At 28.6% G+C, this 22,676-nt stretch overlaps 1 protein-coding gene across 1 annotated transcript in view; it reads right to left on the reverse strand.

The window, feature by feature from the left end:
• Positions 1 to 13,149, reverse strand: part of LOC136975512 (tyrosine-protein kinase Src42A-like) — a 43,189-nt gene extending 30,040 nt beyond the window's left edge. Inside the window, exon 1 of the mRNA XM_067270576.1 lies at positions 12,573 to 13,149. Coding sequence (XP_067126677.1) covers positions 12,573 to 12,985 — 413 coding nt within the window. The 5' untranslated portion in view covers positions 12,986 to 13,149. The remainder of the gene's footprint in view (positions 1 to 12,572) is intronic.
• Between the last annotated feature and the right edge of the window lie 9,527 nt (positions 13,150 to 22,676).

Here is a 22,676-nt window from a genome sequence, read left to right on the forward strand (position 1 = left end):
TTTATATATATATAGCTACTTTCATCCTCATTTAAGAAGTAATAAACTAATGGCACATATTGTCATTTTGGCTTTAAATATAATTAGGATTTAATATTTTAAAGTTAAAAAAAACAGCTATGATAATAAAAAAAATGCACAGAAAGATAAATGTTTACTTAAGTAAATAACAGATAAAAATTCAAATACAGTACTTCACTTTCAGCCTATTTTTTATAGGCCATCCTCAGGAAAATACTGTTCTACAATCGAACACAAAGCTTTTTGAATACTCGTTAAATTTAAAATTTTCAAAAATCTTTTAAAAATTATTACATTAAACAGTTAAATATTAAATAAATAACAAATTACTATACATTATGATAAATTTTATTTTAATAAAAAATATATATTGATTTTGTTTAACTAAGTATGTATAAATCAAGAATAATGGTACTGAACATTTTGATCAAATATTTATCTAAGAGTTCTTAAAACACAGTTATTGAATATGCTATATCACTTTAAATTTGGAAAATGTATGAAAAACAGCACATCTTCAAATCAAAGTTAAGATGCATCTTAAAAATTGTGGATATTCTTGATCACTCTCAAAAGTGTATATATGGCTAATTAAAATTATAAAATTTCTTGTATAATTAACAGAAAATATAAAGTAAACATTATTTTAAATATATTATTAATGTTTCTGCTTTCTATTAAAAATTGTTTTGAATAATATTTATCATACTTCCAGCTATCATCTGATTTTTCCTGAGAATATTTAAAAATAATGGTGTATCTAAAAAGCAATAATAAAGCTTTATCAAGAAAATTTTATGAAATCATATTGACAAATTATATAAATGCAAAGATAAGATGGTTATTAAACATGTAAAAAAAGTTAAATGTATAAGAAAAAACATCCATTACATAGTTTTAGAACCAATTAAGAAGCTTGATTTACAAGGACTCTTTAATTGAAGAGTAGAGAATTAATTAAAATCTATTTGTTAAGTATTTTAATTATACTATTATTAATTATTTCTAAATTAATAATATGAAAAAAAATTCTTAAACAAAATTAATTTATTACATAATATAGTTTAAAAATTCTAGAAACTAAAATAAGTTTTATCTTTAATGTATGGATGAAAATCATTTTAAGCAATGTATTTTTAAAAATGCAAAATAAAAAAAATCAATTTGAGTCTATGTAAATGGACTATTTCTAGTCTACAATAAATTTATTAGTTTAGATCAAGGATATGTGCTTAGACTTGCATTTAATTTTAATATAATAATTAGAAATTAAATTTGGGCTTTTCTTATATTAAAAATATTCAAAATTTTTTTTTTTTACTTTTTGAGGGAGGGAAAAAAGATGTAAAAAGAAAACAGTTTATTTTTTATAAAATAATAAAAAATTTTATAATTTTCTGCAAAATCATACTTATGTACTAACTAAAATTTCAAATGCTTACATTCTAATCTAGTGATGAATATATTTATTTTGAATTTAAAATTTTTACACACAGTTAAAAAAATTTATTAGATTTTTAGTTTTATAATTTTATAAATTAATCTTTCAAAATTATATTCATTTTGAAAATTTTAACAAGATATTTAAATAACTTTCCAATGCTAATGCTATATTCAAAAACTTCCATGACAATTATTCTAATAATTAAATTATATTTGTTGTGCATCATATCATAGTTGTTCTTGTTATTCTAATATGTTAAATTCTTGTGTATCATATCAAAGTGAAATGTTCAATTTTAAAAATTCTTATAAAAACACAGTCATAAATTTCAAAAATTTAAAAAACAAATCATTACCTAATAATAACTAAAATTTACTATTTTGCTATTTTATTTTAATATCTTTAGCTTGAAATTTAATAGTGATAATGAAGATTTAACTCCTAAAATTTAAAAAAAAAACAATGAATTTCTAATATTTAAATTTTGTAATTAACTCCAGCTCCTTACAATTATGAAATAAAACTAATTCATTTTTATTTCATGGAATGCTAAGCTTATTGTTACAAACCATCTTAGCTACAGTGTCTCCCCAAACAACAATTTCAATTAACACAAACATTCACATTCTGAAGCAGTATTTAGACTCTTAAGAGATAAGAAACAATGCCTTATAATTCTGCTGCATAAATTTATTCAGCAAAGAGTAAGTGAATCATTACACAACTAGACTTGTATCACAGCCATTATAATTAGACTAAGGCTTTATTAAGGTTTCTGTATATTAGAATTTTGGTTTGATGTCTATCTGTTTGATAAATCAGATCCATATTTAAAATATATATATATATATATTAGGAAAAAGTTGTAAAGTACATCTATTAATAAACATATAAACAATGCAGAAATTTGATAATAATAATATTAAAATATGACTATCTACTTTATTGTCTTGTTACTGTACTTAAATTTCTAAGTACAGTAACAAGGCAATAAAGCAATAAAATTAGTCCATTCCAAGGAACTAGGTTATTGAAATGATCAGATCTAATTTTTTAAAATAATATTAAAGAAACTAAAACATGAAAAAACTAAAACAAAAAATATTTAATGATAAACAAACATTAACTTTAGCTATCATCATCAGGTTAAATATGTTATATACTGTATTTGCTTATCATTAAATATTTTTCATTTTTGCTGGAGTTTGTTTTTTTCATTTCTTTAATATCGATTAATAAGGTTTAAAAATAATCTTAATTTATAAAATTATAAAGCTCATATTATCAATTATTTTTTTATTACTCTTTTTGTCCTATGAACACTAACAGGACCTTTTTATCAAGCCCATGTTGGGTTCAGCCAGGCCCATAATGGGGTAGCTGAGTCAAAGGAATGAGACCAGACATATCTGAGATAGACCATCCCTGAAAATTCCTGGGGTTTTTGATCCATCTAGATTTGTTCCCAAATCCCCAAAACAGTATGCCGACACTTAATCACTTGGCCATCTGGCCATCAAAAATTACTACTACACAAATATTAAAGAACAGTGTGTTAATTTTTGAGGAAAAAGAAAAGAAAGAAAAAAGCTTCAGAATGTGATTTATAGTATTTACATATAAATTTTTATCATTACAAATATTTTAGCTATGTTTAGAATAACTATAAATTGTTGATCTCTATTCTAATAATAATTTTATTTGTTTGCTTTATCTATGACAATTAGCAAGTTTATACCCTCTCTTACTGTTAAAAGCATTAACAAGATCATAATCTGAATTCCTCATAAATTGTAATTACAGTAAACATCTTAAAATTAAACAAAATATTTCTGCAACCTTGAATACCATCCTCTTCATTTAGCTCATTACAGTTTGTACTGTACTTGGTTATTAATGAAATACTTTATTTCTGCAATAGTTTGGTAACATTTAAAAGTAAGTTTTAGTTTTGATAAACTTATCTACAATCTAATAATATTAATGTTTTCTACTTTATCAATTCTTCTAATTATATAATACATAGAATACAATAAGCAAATACAATAAATTTAGAAGTAGATGGAGGAGGTAAGATCAATAAATACAAAGACTTTGATAAGAGAAAAAAATTTTAAGGAAAGGGAAAAAAATAGTTTTTATAATTTTCTTAATTTATTACAGATAAATAATACAATGAGATTGATTAAGAATTCTGTTTTTAAACTTCTTAAACTATTTATTATAAACAGAAAGTTGATGGAGAAGTCTCTGATAAAAGGAATATGCCATCAAAGTTTTTAAATTTTGTTCTTGTTTGCTGTTTACAAAGAGCCAGAAGACATAAATACTTAGATGAATATAATAATATTAATAAGGATATTTCATTTTAAAATCATTATTACTGTAGTGGTTAGAAAATGTTTTCTCACCATCATAAGTTTTTATATAAAAATAGTTTAAACTTTCTAATTAATTCTAATGCAGAAACAAATATTTTCAATTAATCTTCATTACAATAGGAACTTCATCAACATACCAATACATTTTGAAACAAAGAAGCTGCAACTTTATTCCAAATATCAGTAGAATAAATTTTTGATGCTACTGATTATTTTACAAGGTTTTACCGCATCTAAAAACTTTCTATATTTTATCTCCTTCAGATGTCCAAAGTTAAGTATTGATCTGACAGAGTTTAAGATAATATATGCTATGAAACTACACACAATTTATGTCAAATAATTCCTCTCTCTTACAAATTTCTAATATTGCAGATGCTAAAATTTAAAGATATTAAACTAGCTATGAAAGAAATAATTATCTGAGGAAAGTTACTCTGTCAGAAGAAGAATGAAGCTAAGTTGATAACAATTATTTTTAGAATAAAGACTATTTTAAAAAATTATGTATGTAAATTCAGTTATTAATTAACACAACTTAAAGCCATGTAAACTTTCCTCTTAGTGTTTATAGTTATACATTCCTGTGTTGATTTTAATTAAAAATTCTTTTTCAAAACAAGACGTAAAAATACAAATTATATTTTATTAATTTTTAAAAGAAATGTCATCTTTATGAAATTGTTATCTTACAATTATTAATTTTGTTTTATTGCTTATAAATCTTGGATGGCATATGAATAAATTAAATTTTAGCTTTGTTATTTTAAAAAGTACTTTAAATTATATTAGATGGATGACATCTGATTAAATTTCTGTGACTTGTCAGATGGTGCATACTAAATTTGAATGGTATGAAATTTCTTAACAAATGTAAAGAAGAAAAAAAAAAGGATCAGCAGAAATAAAAGCTATTTTAAAGATAAATTTATAAATTTGACAAGTATCAATTCAAGTTTCTTTCATTTGTTTTAAACCAGTGGTTCTCAACCAGTGTGAAGAGCTTCTTATATGGGAATGCTATAAAATTCAAGAAAAATGGTAATAATTTCTCTACTTTCTAATATTTGTATATTTTTTATATTAAAAAAACTGCAAGTTTTCAACATCACTTTTCATATATACATATAAGCAAGGATATTTTTCAACTGGAATGTGCCAATATGCCATAATGGCAGATGGCATAAGACGTATCGATAGCCAGTTAGCTCAGTAAAAACAATTGTATATGTTCAGTCACAATATGTGTGTACCAGCTATAATTTTTCTAGAAAAAGAACACTGCATACAAGAGCATCTTTGATGACACCATTTCTTTGGTGTGTCACTTAGCTCAAGGATCAGAATCACTGTTCTAAACTAATGCTTTACAGTTATTCATAAGAACATTTTCTTTATGAACATGTGGCACATGTTGATTGAATATAGTAAATTTGGGAGTGAACAGATGATAAAACTAATAAATGAAATAGGTCTGTGGAAAGAAGAGAGGGTAAATCTTAAAAAGTAATATTCTGTTTCTATAACTTATTTTAAAAAACTAGTTACATAGTGGTACAAAAAGCTGCACTCAGTGATGAGAAACAAAAAATTTCTTGCAGCACCCTGTTAGCATATATATATGAAATTACTCATAAATCGTCCAAGTAGCCAGTATAAAAACTTCGAGAAAATGTGTCTCCTTCATGATGTAAGCTTTACCATCCAATTATACAAAACGGAAATACATTAAAACTTTCCAAGTGGAAGGAAGAGCAAAGCCTCCTCCCTTTCGTTCTTGCGACCAACGCCCAATATTCTTTCTAATCCCGATCACTCCCTCCATTTATTATACCAACTTCCGACATTAAATCGATCCGAAAACATCAATTAAATATTTATTTCCATTTAAAACTAGAAAGATGAAATATAAACTTCTATAAAAACGTACTTAAAATGTTAGGTTTTTTTTTAAATGGGCGTTTAAAAACAGGTTTATGCAACATCTTCGGATGTTTTTTGTAACATCTCTGTAAATACAGTTAACCTCTAAACAACGGACACCGGCGAGAATATAATAAAACGACCACTGTTGGAGGTTCCACTGTATTTGGAAGTGAAGTATATTACTGATAACATTGTCATATTTACCAACGGAAGATATTGATTTACTTCAATGTTAATTAGGTCCTCTCCTTACATATTTTATCACCTAAAATCGCGTTATTTTTTGATAAGGTTCCTGTAAAATAAATTTATCTGCAACTATTGCACCCTAATCAATTACTATGACATATGTAGAGAAAACTGGGAAAAAAAATACGTTTTTCTCTGCATATTACTCAAGAGAATTGGATAACAAGCGGTTTTTGTTTCAATATTTTGCTAGTTTCCTCTAAAATTATTATGAAAATTGTTAACGCTACGGAACAAATTATGTAAAAGTATTATTATTATATAACTAAACAACGCGTTATATTTGCGAGTTAATTAATTAGAAAACTTGATTTATGAGGGGGAAAAAGGAAGAGAAATGGGAAATTCTCATTTATTTCTTTACAGATGAAATAACAAATGTAATGGCTTTCATAATAACAACACTAAGTTGAAATTTCATATTGATCCCTTCATCCAATTTAAACAAGTCGATACAATTAATTGCTCTCGAATTACGTTAAAATGGTGCAATTACAAAAATGAAAATCATTAATATAGAAAATATATTTTAAAAAACAATTTAAGAATATAATAATTGATTTTCTGTCGTTTTTTCCCCTTCTCTCTTTAAAATTTTGTACAAGAATCCTTCTGATTTCGGTAAAATTGGCGTTAAAGTAAGCTAAAACTATTTTAAAATGTTCTACTCGAACGGTTTTCGAGATTTATTGAATACAGACAAATCGAACGGACAAAACATCAAGTTTTTAACCTAGTTTTTATTGATAAAAAAAGGGGGAAACTTCATTCTGTATGGAATGACTGAGGAAACTTTCATCCAGTGTGAATCAATATTGAACGAAATTATCCCCTAATTCGTACAGAATGAAGTTCCCCCCTTTATCAATGTACACGAATAATAAGACACATTATTCTTTGGTTAACTTAGAAAGATTATGTTGATGAGCCATTAGAAATCGGGCACGATGTCCCTTAGGCATAATTCATATCTACTCTGTTCTTCTCTTCCTTTTTACTCCTCATAATGAATGAAAGAATAAGTTACGGACGAGTAATGAAATATTTACACGTAATAATATATGCTTGCCAGAGATACCGCAGATATCGCTTCGTTGGTAAACAAATTAATGTACTATAGAGGCCGCGAAAGTGGGGCAGTAAGCACTTAAGGCCACTTACCAAAAAGAGAGGAAAAAAAGGATACTTGAGAAGTAATATGCTCTGCCTAACTAAAAGAAAATGTAATTAGTTTATAGCATTTCGTTTTGTTTGATAAGGAAAAAATAGAAATAAGGTGCAAAAATTTATTTTAGAATGTCAACACGAAAAACAATCTATCAGGAAGAGATACCGGGTTCGATTCTCATTGGGTGTACATGCTCTCTTCTCACGAATTCCAGCATAGAAGAGTCGTTAATAGAGGAAAAACCGGTTGAAAAACCACAATTTTATCTAATTACCGTGATAAAAAGATAAGAATTTATCACATTTTTCAATTAATTCAACTGGAGAAGTCACTTCCTTTTCAAAGTACCAAATACGGCCTATATCTTGAAATATTTTCACTCCATCTGATATAAATTCTAAACTATTTGACTTATATTAACCATTTAACTTTAACCTTGTCACTTCTATCGGATTTTGTTATTTAGTCGGTGGAATTTGACGATAAGCACAATAACTTATTGATAATGGCTGCTAGCAAAACAGATCAATCGATGGAGCAGCTATTGATAATTGTTAAATTATTATTCTACGAACCAAGAACATAAACTTAAAAAGAAATCTAGTTTCCTGTATAAAACTATTTTATTAATAAAAATAAGGGTTTTTTTCTTTTTTGAAGGAAAATTTATTCTATTTACTGTAAAGCAATTTAGCAATGAAAAAATTCTCATCTTGATGAATTTATAGTGTTTGCGCTGTTTACAAATGCTACATTAACAAAGCAACACACGGAAAATAGTAGTACTGTCGGCCTCTTTCCTCATCGATAATAAACCCTAAGCAACCCATAAATTTATCATTTTGATGATAGATGGGAGGGAACAAATTGTTATTGAAGCATTTTAATGACGAGAATTGAACTCCCCTCGCGCTTAATTTGAATATATTGATCTAGTATCTTTGAATCAGATTATTACAGTTGTATTGTCTTACAATCATTGTCAAACAATACAGAAAATTACTTTAAAAAAATCTGGAAAAAAAAAATTAAACAATTGCAACTTCACTCGAAAACTGAATCCCATTTTACCAATTCCTGCAGAATTGGGACATCGGTAAATTGCATTGTTAAAGCAATTTTTGTAGGATCGTTCTTTCACTTTATTGTTCACTTTCGGGTCGTTTGATTCGCAGTTTTCTTTCTCTCCTCTCTTTTTTTTTTTTTTTTTTTTTTTTTTAATTATAAAGGATAGAGTTACACGGCTGACTTAAATGAGGGGGGGGTTATTATCAAGTATGGAGTCAAAACATCCTGTACAAGTTCGAGATCATTAGAACAGAATTTCTGTTCCTAATTCATAAAACGTTTTACAAGAGGATATTACAAATTAGAAAATATATCGTGTCATTCCTTCCTCGGGAAGAAATGAATGACTCGATATATTTTCTAATTTGTACTCTAATCAATTAAATGTTTTTATCTGTCTTACTAATGCGCTATTAATTAAGCAATAATAGTCATAGACAATATTAATCCTATGCAATTTCATTAATAATCTTCCTGAAGATATCAGTTACTGGTTTCAAAGCCTTAAGTTTAATCTAGAAAAAAAAGTGTCGGTCTGTCGGTCGATTGAATCAACAACACGGATTTTTTTTTTATTTTTAGTGAAATGACTTTTCTATAGTCTAATCTTCACGCTCTATCTATGTAAAATGAGAACAAAGTGTATAAGTGTTGATAAATACCATTATCCTATCAATAAATAGAGATTACATAATCATTATTTTTCTGCTTACGGAGCGGAAAGTGCAACACAAATTTAAAAAAAAAACTTTAATTACATGAGAAAGTTTTCCTTTATCAGGAAAAAAATATCATCCAGTAACTTTTTAACAACTGGAACATTGTTAAAAACAGGAATAAGATCATTTAAATTGGTTCTAAGAACATAATTTTACGGCGAGGTTTGCAAAGAATTGAATTCAGATTTAAGAGAAAAATCTTTCGAGAAATTTTGTATAAAATGTTACATACGGTGGCCCAAAAATCAGTTAAAATTGAACTTATAATTGTTAGAATAAACCAGGAAAAAGAATTTTAAAGTGTGCCGAAGCGCTAAGCAAGAAGTATTCGCTTAACTTTGTCAAGAGCCTTCGCCATTTTTACACTTTCTCATTATAAAAATGCGGGAATGATATGTCAAATTTTCCTCGAAGTTTAAACTTTTACGATAATTTGACACGACGAATGCACCTGCGTACACTAGAAGAAAGGTACAGTACATTCTTCGGATCAGTTAACACACGGATTTGACATCATTCCTCCATTTTTATAACGAGAAAGTGTAAAAATGATATCAAATTTGATTTTAAAAAAGTGTACAATATTTTGACCAAAGCGCTTTTAATAAAACTAATATTAAAGTATTTGAAGAGAGTAATTCAATTGAGCGACGGTTAACCTGAGTTTCGAGCCACCCCTACATTTTTAAAATTAGATCTATTATTTTAAAAAAAACTTTTTAAAGCCGATCTGTCATTCCATACAGAATTTTTCCCCATTGTATTTGTGAATTCGAGAGGTTATAACAAACAAAATTCATAAATCAATCAAAACCACCTACAAAAAAACATACAAAAAATAAGCACGTTAATCTAATATAAATGTATTATTCTTCGTAAATATAAGAAGGCCTATTCAGTAAAATAAAATAATATATATACAGTAATAATGCATAAAAACAGTTGTGAATAAATCCAATTTTCTAAAGAGATTAATAATAATAATATTTTAAATGCGATTTTCTTTTATTATTTTTTCATACAGTAATCATTGAATAAAATGCAGGCATCCATTAATTCACGCAATGAATTTTATAGTCAAATAATACCCTTTATTTCGAGAAACATAATGAATGCGAAGCGCATTCTTTATAAAAAGAAATAAAATAAAATAAATCCTTTCGTGAGGAGGGAGAATGGCTAGTGTAGGTGTTGTTTCATAAATGACGGGCGAAACAAAACTAGTCTGTTGTAGAAGCCAACAAACGCAGTCAAGGTCGAACGAGGGGAGAGAAGCAGATGAGATAGTGCCTTCAATGGGCTAAATCCCTCCCATCGCATACCATACTCGGAAGGTCTTACAACGAATTATAGGTTCTTTAACATTTAACTAAACAGCGCGGCGATTCGTGATTTGAATTGATCGTTCCTCATCTTTCCTTTTCTGAAGATCCAACGAGATACTCGCGCCAAATTTTATCGATCGCGTATGGAAACTCAGACATACACACACTTCCTGCTTCAGATCAGTCTTTTGAAAATCAACCAGACGTATAGAAATGAAAGATTTATAGCTAATTATTATTTCTCCAGTAAGCCATCGGTTATTATAATTAGCTCAATTTAGATTCCAAGCATTTAAAAGTCGTTGTCGGGTAGGGAGAGAAAAACCGTAACGATCACGAAACAGTTCGTAATGTCACAGAGGACGTTAACCTTTCGTGTCATAAAAATAAGATATAAAATGGCGAAGAACGGGAACCAAACATTACACTCCATTATGTAAGATCGAATCCTTCTGCAATTTATCTCGGATATAACAATAACCTACTTTAGTTGAATTTATGTTTGTTTTTTTTTATCACGTACCGCTAATGGGGTGGTAGTCAATTATTTAGCGTCGACACCGTGAAAGCCCTCCACCGTATAGCAAAGTAGTTACCTAAATTAGGTGCCATTTATTAAAATCCATTGGCATAATCGAATGGTATTCGTGAAAGTGCATTCGCCTTTTCCCCAGATTTTCGCTCAATCTCCTCTCTATAATTTTTGTACCAGGTGTCACGACCACAACATCTCGAGGAATTGACCTTGAATGGATGCTTTTTGCAGTTATCTGGAAGGTCGTCTGGATGTCTTGTGGCATACGACACATCAGAAGTAGGTCAACGAAGCTTGCACTCAAGGTAACGCAATGTTATTTGTCAACGATAAACCTTTTATCTTCCGCTCCTAAATGGATGATTACAAATTTGTTTTTCCAATTCTTTCGTACATAAAATATGTATATATACATACTTAATAAAATAGAAACGTGGGATATCAAGTAGAATCCGGTTTCAGAGAGAGAGGGGGGAGGAAAAAAAATTACGTAGGCAAAATAACGACTTGGCCTGATTTCTTCAACCTTTGTAACACGGCATCTGAGTTATTTTTCAATTATTTGTATTGTAACTCGGTAAAAATCCTGTAGAACAAACAACATTCTTTCAGAAATCAAAAGTAATAGTTTTCTTTTTATTTTTCTTTTCTTTTTAAAGATAAAAATTATCCTTGTACTACCAAACTCGCAAAAAAATAAATACGTATAAAGTATTCCGGTTATGGGCAGTAGGCCTCTAAACCTCGCTTGAAGTTAATCACAGTTCGACATTTGGTAGCAGGATGATATTAATGACGTGTGCAGAATATTCACTTCAATAATATTTACTGGCTCGAGTTACGGAATCTACTTTTGTAAGATTTAAAAATAAATATTAATAAATAAATTAAAATTATTTTCTTGCCCAAAATCCTATTTTAAAAATTTGGGTGAATCTAACAAATGAAAGAAGTTCGTTGACTTTTATTCTAGAAATTTTATTTATAAAAATTCTTCGTAAAATATTTTAGTCAGGGTGAATGTAAAATGGGCGAGAAGATCCTCCCCCTCTCTTAGGCTTTCTTATTGCTAACAAGAGTTTCATTGTCTCTCGAAAATAATAGTTATAAAATATATTTTTAAAAATTCAATAAAAAATTACCGCGTCACATAATTTGCTCCTGGTCTTCCTTTGATTCTAAGTCCTCTATAAATCTGTATATTTTGTCATTTTTATGTGCTGATTTAAGTAATTTTATCTTTAGAAAAACGCCAGAAAATGTGCTAAGTAACGCTTATTTTCATTGTTATTATCATTTCTAAGTTATTTACTTTTTAATTATTAAAATTCTCTTGGAAAATATTAATATACTTATTGTGTCTACAACAGTTAAAACTATTGGAAATTACAGGTATTGTTCTTAAAATATACTATATTACTACTAAAAAGTTGCAGGATTAGTAGGTCCGGCCCATTCGTCTGAGGCCCGATAATAAAGAAAACAATTATTTTTTGCAAGTATTTTGAGGCCTCATTAATAACTTTTCCCCCAGGCCCCGCAGAACCTCCGGCCACTCAAAAATTATACATTACTGTGTTAAAAACAATACTATAGGAGGAGACCTCAAAAACACCAATGCTCAAACTGTCAACAGAATGCAGATAAATCACTACTTAACAGAAAGAGAGGAAGTTCATTTATTTATTTTTTAATAGCGTGTATTGATAAATAAAGTAAATAAATCTGCTACTTACGGTTCAGCTTCGATAGATTTGAGTTTAGCCACATAGTTGGACGGGATGTAACCTTCTTGTTTCGTTGTTTTTGACTTTGCGAACCACCAATCTCCCTGGGTGTCGTTCAATATCTCGAGGTGTTCGCCCTTCTTGAAACTCAGGTCTTCGTCCGTTCGTGCATCGTAATCGTATAGAGCGACGAATACCTTCGAACTCGAACCCGATCCACTTTCGCCATCCGAAGGAACAGGAGGCAAATTGCTATTGCTTCTTTGATCCGGATGCTGGACGATTGATATCGGATCCACTGTCGTCGGCTGAACAGAAACGACGACAGTAGAAGGACCATTGTCAGTCGGCCTTTCGGTCGGAGGGAGTGTATCACTCTTTTTCACGTTCTTGTTGGCCGAACGACTGAAACAGTTGCCCATTGCGGCCTTAAACTTACCGCTAAATTTTAACAAAAAAAATAATATATAATAATTATATTTTGTAACTAGGTAGCGATCCTAGCCGCTACCTCCCAACTACACCGACCGCCATTGATTCTACTAGACGGCAAACGGGCAAAATTTCGATCGTTCCGCTCGTAGATATAGTTCCCCTGCGCGTTATACGCGGCATTCTTTAATAAAGCCAATGCTGCTTTAAACCGTTATCATGATTGTAATTTAAATCAATTACTAACGATTTGTGATGTAAGCGAAGAACATTATGACGTATTTTAATAGGAAGTTGGGGGTGTTTAGACTTCCTCGTATTCGTCCACGGAACAGGTGAACCGGATTTTTATGCAAATTAAATCCTTACCTGGATGCCAATACACAGATGAAGGCATCAGAGGAAAAAAAAAGTTTCCAGGAATTTGTGAAAGTAATTTAATCTTATCGTCGAATAATATATTATTCAGGAATGTAAAAGTAGTTTCTTACATTTTATTTTGTGTTTTTTTTTTTTTTTTGTAACTGTCGATAGGATCAGTAAAGATCTTTATAACTAATTCAATACCTGTTTATTTATGGATAAACTCTCCATCTTCCTTCCGTAACTTGACTAAATTTTTACATATTTTAAATATAAAATAACTTCAATGGGTATTCTTTTTAAACTTTTTCAAATATTTCTATAAGAATTATTTAAATTTTTATTTTAAAAACAATTAGTAATAATTTAATGAATTTTAGTATATAAAAATTATTTTTAATTATTGTTATATAAATTTTGGCTTTTTAACAATCGAACCGCTCAGCAACAGACACGTTTCTGCAATGTGCTGTACATTGTACACTATCTTGTATATATTTTAACGAATTTACAGTAAACAGTTAATAATGGTTTATATATATATATATATATATATATATATATATATATATATACAGTAAACAGTTTATATTTAACTATTAACACACAGCACGTAAGAAGCATGTTAACTGTCATATATGATTTATTATGTATGATTTATTGAATATTTTACGTAATACATAATAAAATACATAAATATTTTCTGATTTTTATTAAATTTCATAATGTTTATAGGATCTATTACAAATAATATGATCCTATATAAATCATATTATTTGTAATAGATCCTATATTTTAAATAAGAATAGAAAAAGTATATACGACATACTGTATAACATACGCACTTTTACTGCATATTTTACACTGTGTACAGTTGTATATTACTGTTAACATACTTATATCTTATAAGAAGTATGCTAACATAACTTTCATATATAAGAAGTATCTAAATATATAAGAAGGAGGTTATCGGAACTATATACTCCATCTAAAAATAATGTCTTATATGTTTGTCAGTACTTATAACCTGTTTATCCTGCTATTTAGTTACTATTTTTACATTAAAATGCATTTATAACCTGTATAATATCTTAAATGGTATTAATAATTACAACAGAAATGATTATATACATTTAACAATGCATTAAATTGATAATTAAATCATTTTATTTTATATTTTTCAAGAGAATAATTTAGCAATCAGTTGCTTAACTTTCCCGGACAATAACATTTAAAAGTGCTTGTGGCGCCATCTGTTATGATATTCTATTTAAAAACTGTTTTTATAATATTGTTTATTATAATATGGTAAAACGTTTAATTTTCGGGGTAGGGATGGGTTTTATAAATATTGTAAATGGTAATAACGAGTCAAATCATTAAGTCTGATCTAACTGGAGATACACGCGACCCTCTTTATCTTCCCACCCCCTTGACCTTTAACTACCAAAATTTAGTAGCATCAATTCCTCTAATAAATAAACCTCCCTGCAAAATTCCATAAATTTTCGACAAAAAGAACAGGAGTTATTAAGCTTCAAATTGGTGAACAAAATTTGGTGGGTCATACTTCATACTTTCCCTCTGTTATATACACCTTATAACAATGAGGAAAGTAAAAATAATCTTTATTTAATGTAAAAGTTTATTAAAAGTTATTTTTCGAGTCGAATTTACTTAAATAACAAATAAATTTAGAAGAAATAATAAATTTCTCTTGACAATATTAATTAATTATTATATGTAGGCGGTGAATCGTGTTTAACGTTAAGATACCTCTACCTGGTTGACAATATTAAAGTTATTTTATTTTTTTACTAAGGTCATGTAAAATATATTAAAATAATGGATTTTATTTTAACTTAAAAATTAATTTTTTAAGATAATATTTTACCTTATGGCCATATATAATGGCTATATCGGTTTATAAGTTATTGTTTAACATGTGATATAAGTTAATATAATATTGTCTTAAAATTTTATTATTTTAAAAAATATACATTATAAATTATTACATTATATTATATAATTATAGCCAAAATATTTTCATTATTTTATAGTATAGACCTGCATAGAATTTTTAGATATTTTTATACTTTATAAAAATAAATTTTAAAAATAATTAATTATAAAATTTAAAAATTGTAAATGTTAAATGAAAGTTAGAAAATTTCAACTAATTAATTAAAATTTTAATTTATATATATAGATGAAGAAAAAGAAAGTAGGACTAATTTATCTTCCTTACACTCTTCACCTGTGTCTCTATATGCCAAGACCCTATTTTGGGGGCCTCAGATACACAGGAAATCCCAAAATATAGTATTTTATGTTAAAATAGTAACTAATGTGACTAAAGAGACCTTAACTCAGGGCCTATATGTCAAGGGCTTAGCTAGATCAACTTTAGTAGGAGTGGGTTGGCCTTACCAGAGTCTGAGGGGGTTCAATAAATAAATTATTTTTTAAAATTTTAATTAACTTTATAATTACCAGGAATTTATATATATATATATATATTTTACTTTTTTAATTATTAGTTAATTTAATTTGAGATTATTATTTATCAGTGTTTATGCCTCTTTTTCATTAATTAGTTAATTTATTTAATAGAATTTAATTTTAAAATTGATAAAATTTTATTATATTTTATAATAAATATTTAAATAACTTTCTAGAATTTAGAATTAAATTTATTTATTTATTTGACTATTGAATCAATGAATATACTTAAGTAAACTTGGTACATATAGACCAAGTTTATGTTATATCTTTGGAAATTACATAAAGTTTCCCATAAATAAATAACTGAAAGTAAATATTTTCAAAGGAAGAACATAAAATTTGATGTAATTTTTTCTAGATTATAATATAAAAGATAACTTTTGTGCAAATAATCTTCATTTTTCTCATTATAAACTACACAAAATATAATACTCTGTCCTACTACATCTTTATAGTGATGCTGCTGCTTAATGTAATTACAACTACAATACTATGTAAATATTTATCAACAAATTTCCTATTTACTGAGATCTTCTCATCTCCTCACTCTCTAGCCTTGATCTCTAATAATAATAATAATAAACAGAGGGAGCATGCAAAGATTTTAGGGAGGCTTGGTGCAAGGGCCTTCTACTTATTACCTTTGCCTGTAGGGAGACAAGAGTAATTTTAGAGTAAGGGTTTACTTTTATTTAAAATTTCATTCAATTTTTGGCTTTCAACCTCGAGCATCTGGATTCATCCCTCCTAAATGGAGTGCACTGGATTCTTCCTTTAAAAGGCCCTGTATATACTTTTGAAATTCATTCTTCCATATATTTATATTTCTTCTGTTAAATTTTTCTAATAAATGTGAAGAAATCCGAAAAACTCCACGTGACCAGCCCTTTAGCTGGACGCGAACCTACAACCAACTGCTAGTGTTCAGTGGTTTCATCTACTCGGCCGCTCCGAATTTACTTTAGCTTTTGCTTGTATAGAAATATAATACAACGACAACGTGATACTATGTAATAAAACATAAATATAAAAATCAAATATGAATACTTTTTTTTATTGTGACAGGTGTTTATCTTGCGCTTGGTATCACGTTGCATTCCATTACAATGTAATAAATATTTTATAGCACACGCTGTATTTAAATATTCAATTTAAACGATGCATTTTAATACTGTATTTATTAAAAGGGTGACGAAAAAGTCAGTTATCCGCGTGCGTACGAGTCGTAAGATGGATTTGTTTGTTGATCAAGTAGAAGCCCGTTTCTTTATAAAGAATTTGAATAAGATAGGCATTTAGTCTTTACGATGATTAATTGACTTTTGGATCCTCTGTGTAATAAATGTAACAAAAAAGTAATCGCAAAATACAACAAAGAATTATAAACTTTAGTCTCTTTATAAACGATTTGAAAGATGATAATCATCCCACTTAGTGATAGAAAATAATGAGCAATAAATATATGCTATAGGAGTTCACGACCTTTAATTTAGTGCAATTATTAGGAGCCATTTATTTAATTCCAACCAACTATAGCTGAATCTATGTGTGCAGTAGCTGTAATAACCATTATAGATACAGTTCAGTTCAATGGCTATCAGCTCTACTATTTGAGATACCATTTGAGGGGAGACCCGTACAGAGAAAGTATAAAAAAGAATATAAGGAAGAAATGTTCGCTTACATCTATAGGCACATCACGAGTAATGGACCAAGATGTTGGATTATTTTATCATCCTTTAGTTTTATTATTGTTAACAACTATGAAACTGAAAGAGAATAGTTATGGCTCCATTATTTGACTTTGCAGGGTGATTGAAAAGTTTATTGTAACACTCTATCCCATTTGATAATTTAAAAATAAATTAGAGAATAATTATTAAAATTATTTGTAAAATAATGAATTTTTATTGATGTAAACAAAAATTATAAATTTATAACAAATATTTTTATTGTATTTTTAATTTACCATTAATCTATGGATCGAGAAAATATGGAGATGTCAAAAAATATTTATTTTATTCATAAAACTAAAAATATTTTATTGATTTTTTTACCTTGTTTATTGAATAAAATGCTAATATTTGGTTATAAAAATATCTAAAATATGATCTGGAATAGCTGTAAAAATTCGTATTTAAATAGAATGTATTATTACATAGATTACACGAGTTGTGCAGAATGAATGATGTATTTTCTCAAGTGTAATTCCAGAGTAATTTAATTTATAATTACAAAACTGATGTTAGATGACCGAGGTAGTAAAGACACTTGCGTAAAGAGTGCCCACAGAACGGAAAAGTTTCGATTTCGCTGTGCATCTGACCGAATCCATGATGAGTTTCCGTGGATCTATATTTTCCGTGGATTCGGCCATACCCACGATAAAGAAGACCGGGTGGTAAAGGGCGAGTCCATGGACAGTCTGTTCCTAAAATCGAAACACAACGCCTATGAAGAATTCCTGAAGTTCTTGATTCAGACTTAAACCCGCATCTCCTCGAAAGGCAGACTAGCACCATTACTACCTGGATCATTCGGCTTTGTGATACCTACCCCCTATTCTGGAGTAGTCACATTCGAGTTCTCCCAGAATAATAAGCCACATACGTCAATTTCCCACCTCACTAACCAATTTTCGAACATGGAACCCTCTAAATCACCGAAGCGAAAAGAGTTAAAAATCCTTCGTGAAAACGTTGCGGATATCCTCATCCATTTAAGACTACGTATAATAAGTTGTTAATGGTATATCCACGAAGATTGCTAGATTGATAGGGACTTAATAAGCTTTAATGGCGGTTTAATGTTATTTTTTACTTTCAATCGTTGTAAATAACGTCAATGAAATTATTATTTGTTTGAAAAAGTCATGTAAGTAAATTGATAGTAAGCATTGTTGATACGGTATAAAGAATGTAATTCTGTAGATTTAAAACGGATATTTATTTCATATTTACTTACATGTATCCCTCCAGCTAGTTAAACACGTATATTTAATCATCTGCATATTTTTATGATTCAGATATTTTCCATCAGAAACTCGCTTTATCTTTATTTACTCCAACTCCAAAGTCAAACTATGCTTATTATATTTATGTAGTTTAATATACCTATACATTATGTACATAATTAATTTTGTTGATAATATGAAAATTTAATTATCTGCACTTTACAAAATATATAATTAAGCAGAAGTAGGCCTAAACAAGCTTATATACATCCATTATTCTACCTGATACAGTTGCAAGATAAAAGAAAACTTTTCCTTTCAGGGTCGAATTCATACATAGGTTGACCACGCTTAGTCTCAGGCTATGAGGCTATAGTTTAGAGCCTCGTAGGGGATGAAAGGAGGAGGACGAGTGGAAAGTTTTGTTTTAGTCTATATTTCACGCTGGATCTAGAAAGTAACTACAAAAGATTTGGTCTGTATCGGTCCCAGAGTTTAGAAGTGTGTAGAGAAATACAGACAATAGTCTATTAGCCTATGCCGTAACAAGGCTTTCGTATTCTCTGTGCGAGATTTTATTTTTGGATCCTCGCTTTTTTCGATTGGTTTGGTTTGGTTTATTTGTTTATGGCAATGCGACATAAAGGCGATCTGCCGAGGGGGAATGCCTCCCTGGAACACTTTCTACGGGAAACTGGCTCCTATTTAGGTGTTAGAAACGTGAAGAAAGCACGAAAAAGTCTACGTGGCCAGCTCGTTGGCAAGACTCGAATTCACGATCAACCAATGTTCAGTGGTTTTATTCACTTGGTCACTGGTGTGCCGTGTACAGTATATAATTTATTAACTGTTTACGATTGGAGATGAATTTATAAATTATGATGTTTTTTACTTTCTATACGGATAATTTGTTTAATTTTAAAAGAAAATTTTCTGATAAAATTAATTTTCTTTAATTAAATTAAAGAAATTAATAAAAATATTGCGACAGAATAAAGTGTAGTGAAACAATAAATAACATTTAAACATTAATTTTTTAAATTTATTAAACAGCAAATTTTTGTTGTTTTAATAACTTTTTATTGAAACAATAAATAATGTTGTCAAAGAGTAATGTTGTGTAAAATTAACCAAAGAAAAAAGCAACAAATTCCTAAGAAAAGAACATTTGTAAAGGAAAATATACCTGAAAAAGAATTCATTATAAAAAGTTCATTGGTCTGAAAGCAGTGTATTATTATTATTTTTAAGAAATTTCTATTTTTAAACTATAGTGTACATCAAGATATGTGAATACAATGAATAAATAATGTTAACATTTGATTCTACGATCCTCAGAAACTGTAATTAAGCATTTATAATAATCAGATCCAAAAAGAAAAGGTGCCAGTAAGGTTTCATGGGCAGGGTTCACCAGTTACTGAACATTGGTAGTTGATAACGGGTTCGCACCTATGTATCGTACAATTTTCCGAGTTGTTTTCACGTGTCTAACACCTAAATAGAAGCCAGTTTCTTATTGAAAGTTCTCCTTAGAAGTGTCTCCCCTTGGCAGATCGCCCATGTGTTGCGTTGTCGTATCCCATCAAACCAATCAGGGTACATAATTCTGACCCTAAAATTTAGTGTTTTATGCAGAAAACATACTATGAAAGTGATATAAATAAATGTTTCTAGACTATTTCATGTAAATGAAGGTGCCACATTTGAAAATCTGGGCCATTTTCAAACGTGGCATTTTCATTTTCTCTCTGGTCTTGTATAAAGATGTTTTCATATAGGCTATACGTGTATATAAGGATAAGAAACTTAATATATAAAAATATTAAATTTGAAAAGAATTAAATAATTTATAATTTATTTCATAAATTATACAAAATATTTAAATTTTACGAACTTTTTTCATATTATCTCGAACTCTGCGAAATAGCATCTATTAAACGGGCAGACATACAAAACATTTTAATACTTAAATAAATACGAAACAATAATGTATTATTATTATTATTATATCCACTTTTAAAAGAAGTTTTTAAATGAAATTACGTGCCAGAATACTTTTTGACATTTTGACTTTTAACTCGAGACGTATAAAAAGGCTATTGACACTCACTTGTAAGAAAAATCGAATCTGAAAAACAATTTATTTTCCGTTTTAGAATCTGTGAAGATAGAATCGGTCAAGCGAATAGTTGTCGTGCCAATTTGGCAGACAAACGTCAGCCACGTTCTGCCAGCCAAATGGTCAAAGTTTAGAAAAGGTCAAGTCATAAGTTATATAATAATTCAAACTTTTCTCACTCAACGTAACTTTTCTTTGTTATATTTTATACAGGAAAAAAGCCGTTATTATCTTATATGTAATGTTATTTATCAAAATATATTTTGTATTTATACTTTTTTTTAACACCCTGTGAGCTCTAAGAGGGGGGCCTTTTTTAGAAAGACCATTATATTTTCGACCAGGCCCACAGGGTGAGGGACGTAGCAAGCCTATATTGGGTTCTGCCGGGTTACACAGCTGGGTAATGAAGGACGAGAAATTCATGAGAAATTCCTAGGCCATCGATGCTTTTGTATATAAATTAACAATAAAATTACATATAAAAAACAGAAACAAAAACCTATCAAGCATGCAATTAATATTGTCGGGTAATTACAGTTCTGGTTAGGTTATTTTTAATATTTTTTAAATATTTTAAAGTAAGGGTTCAAAATTAGGACTAGTAACCCCTGTAGAGGTCAATCGATTTATTTGGAGGTCGATAAATTACTAGGTGGATTGAGGATCGGTGAACGGATTTATTTTTATTTTATTTAAGTACGTAATAATGATTGACGTAGATTTACATTTTATTAAATTAAAATGCAAAATTTCATTTTTTAATATTTGTTTAATTTAAAATTATTCATTTTTTAAATCCTATTTCTTTAAGAACATTTAATAAAGAAAGAAGAATCTTTATTTCATTTAATAATTTTTATACATTATTGTGTAGATATTGTAAGAATTTTAGGGCCTCGTAGGCTCTAAAATTTACTCTTATTTATTTTATGGCTTTCGGATAGGAGTGAGGCCCGCATTTGTGGCCTATCCAGTTCTAATGAAATCTATTTATTTAATGATAATTTGTAAGAAATCTCTTGTGAATGATAAATAGGATTCTCCTATTTATCATTCACAAGAGAATTGAGATAAAAGCTGGTGTGAAGAGACTCGCCGCTCTAACAAGGTATAAAATTATATAAACCTAATTAAAATCCACTTAAATTAATTAGTAATTAAAGATTGGGAGTAAGAAAGATAAGAATAATCCGGCCTAATCATAAATGTAGGGGCCTCGCCCACCTTTCGAAAGCCATAAAAACATATGAAATTAATACATCAAATTAAAACAGCGCTTTTTCCTACCCTGTTTCCTACATAAATCATTAAATTTTTAGGCCCTTCTGGATCTAGGCCTATCCCAAATGGCCCTATTGGAATTCCTATATATCGTAACAGGTTTTTAAAAGTTATTTTATCATTAACAGCTTTAATTATCCGTTTTTATGCAGTCGAACAAAATTCGCTTCTTATATTTCTGCACTAATTATTCATGTAATTATCGTATTAAAATGAGAGCTTACCTGGTTCATTAGAAAATATACATCAATGAACGGAAGGAACTTTTATGCCTTCTTCACCGATACATTAATTAAAGGTAAGCTAATTAATTACGAATAGTTAAATCATGAACAAGTTAAAGATAGGCTATTCAAGCTGCGAAATTATCGAAAATCTTTAGTGAATATATTTTAAAAAATAATGTAAATAATATTTTCATATATATATTTATTTAATTTTATTTTCTTGTAAA

Source organism: Centruroides vittatus, unplaced genomic scaffold (assembly GCF_030686945.1).
Source record: "Centruroides vittatus isolate TY-2023 unplaced genomic scaffold, ASM3068694v2 contig_374, whole genome shotgun sequence".
NCBI classification, from domain to species: Eukaryota; Metazoa; Arthropoda; class Arachnida; order Scorpiones; family Buthidae; genus Centruroides; species Centruroides vittatus.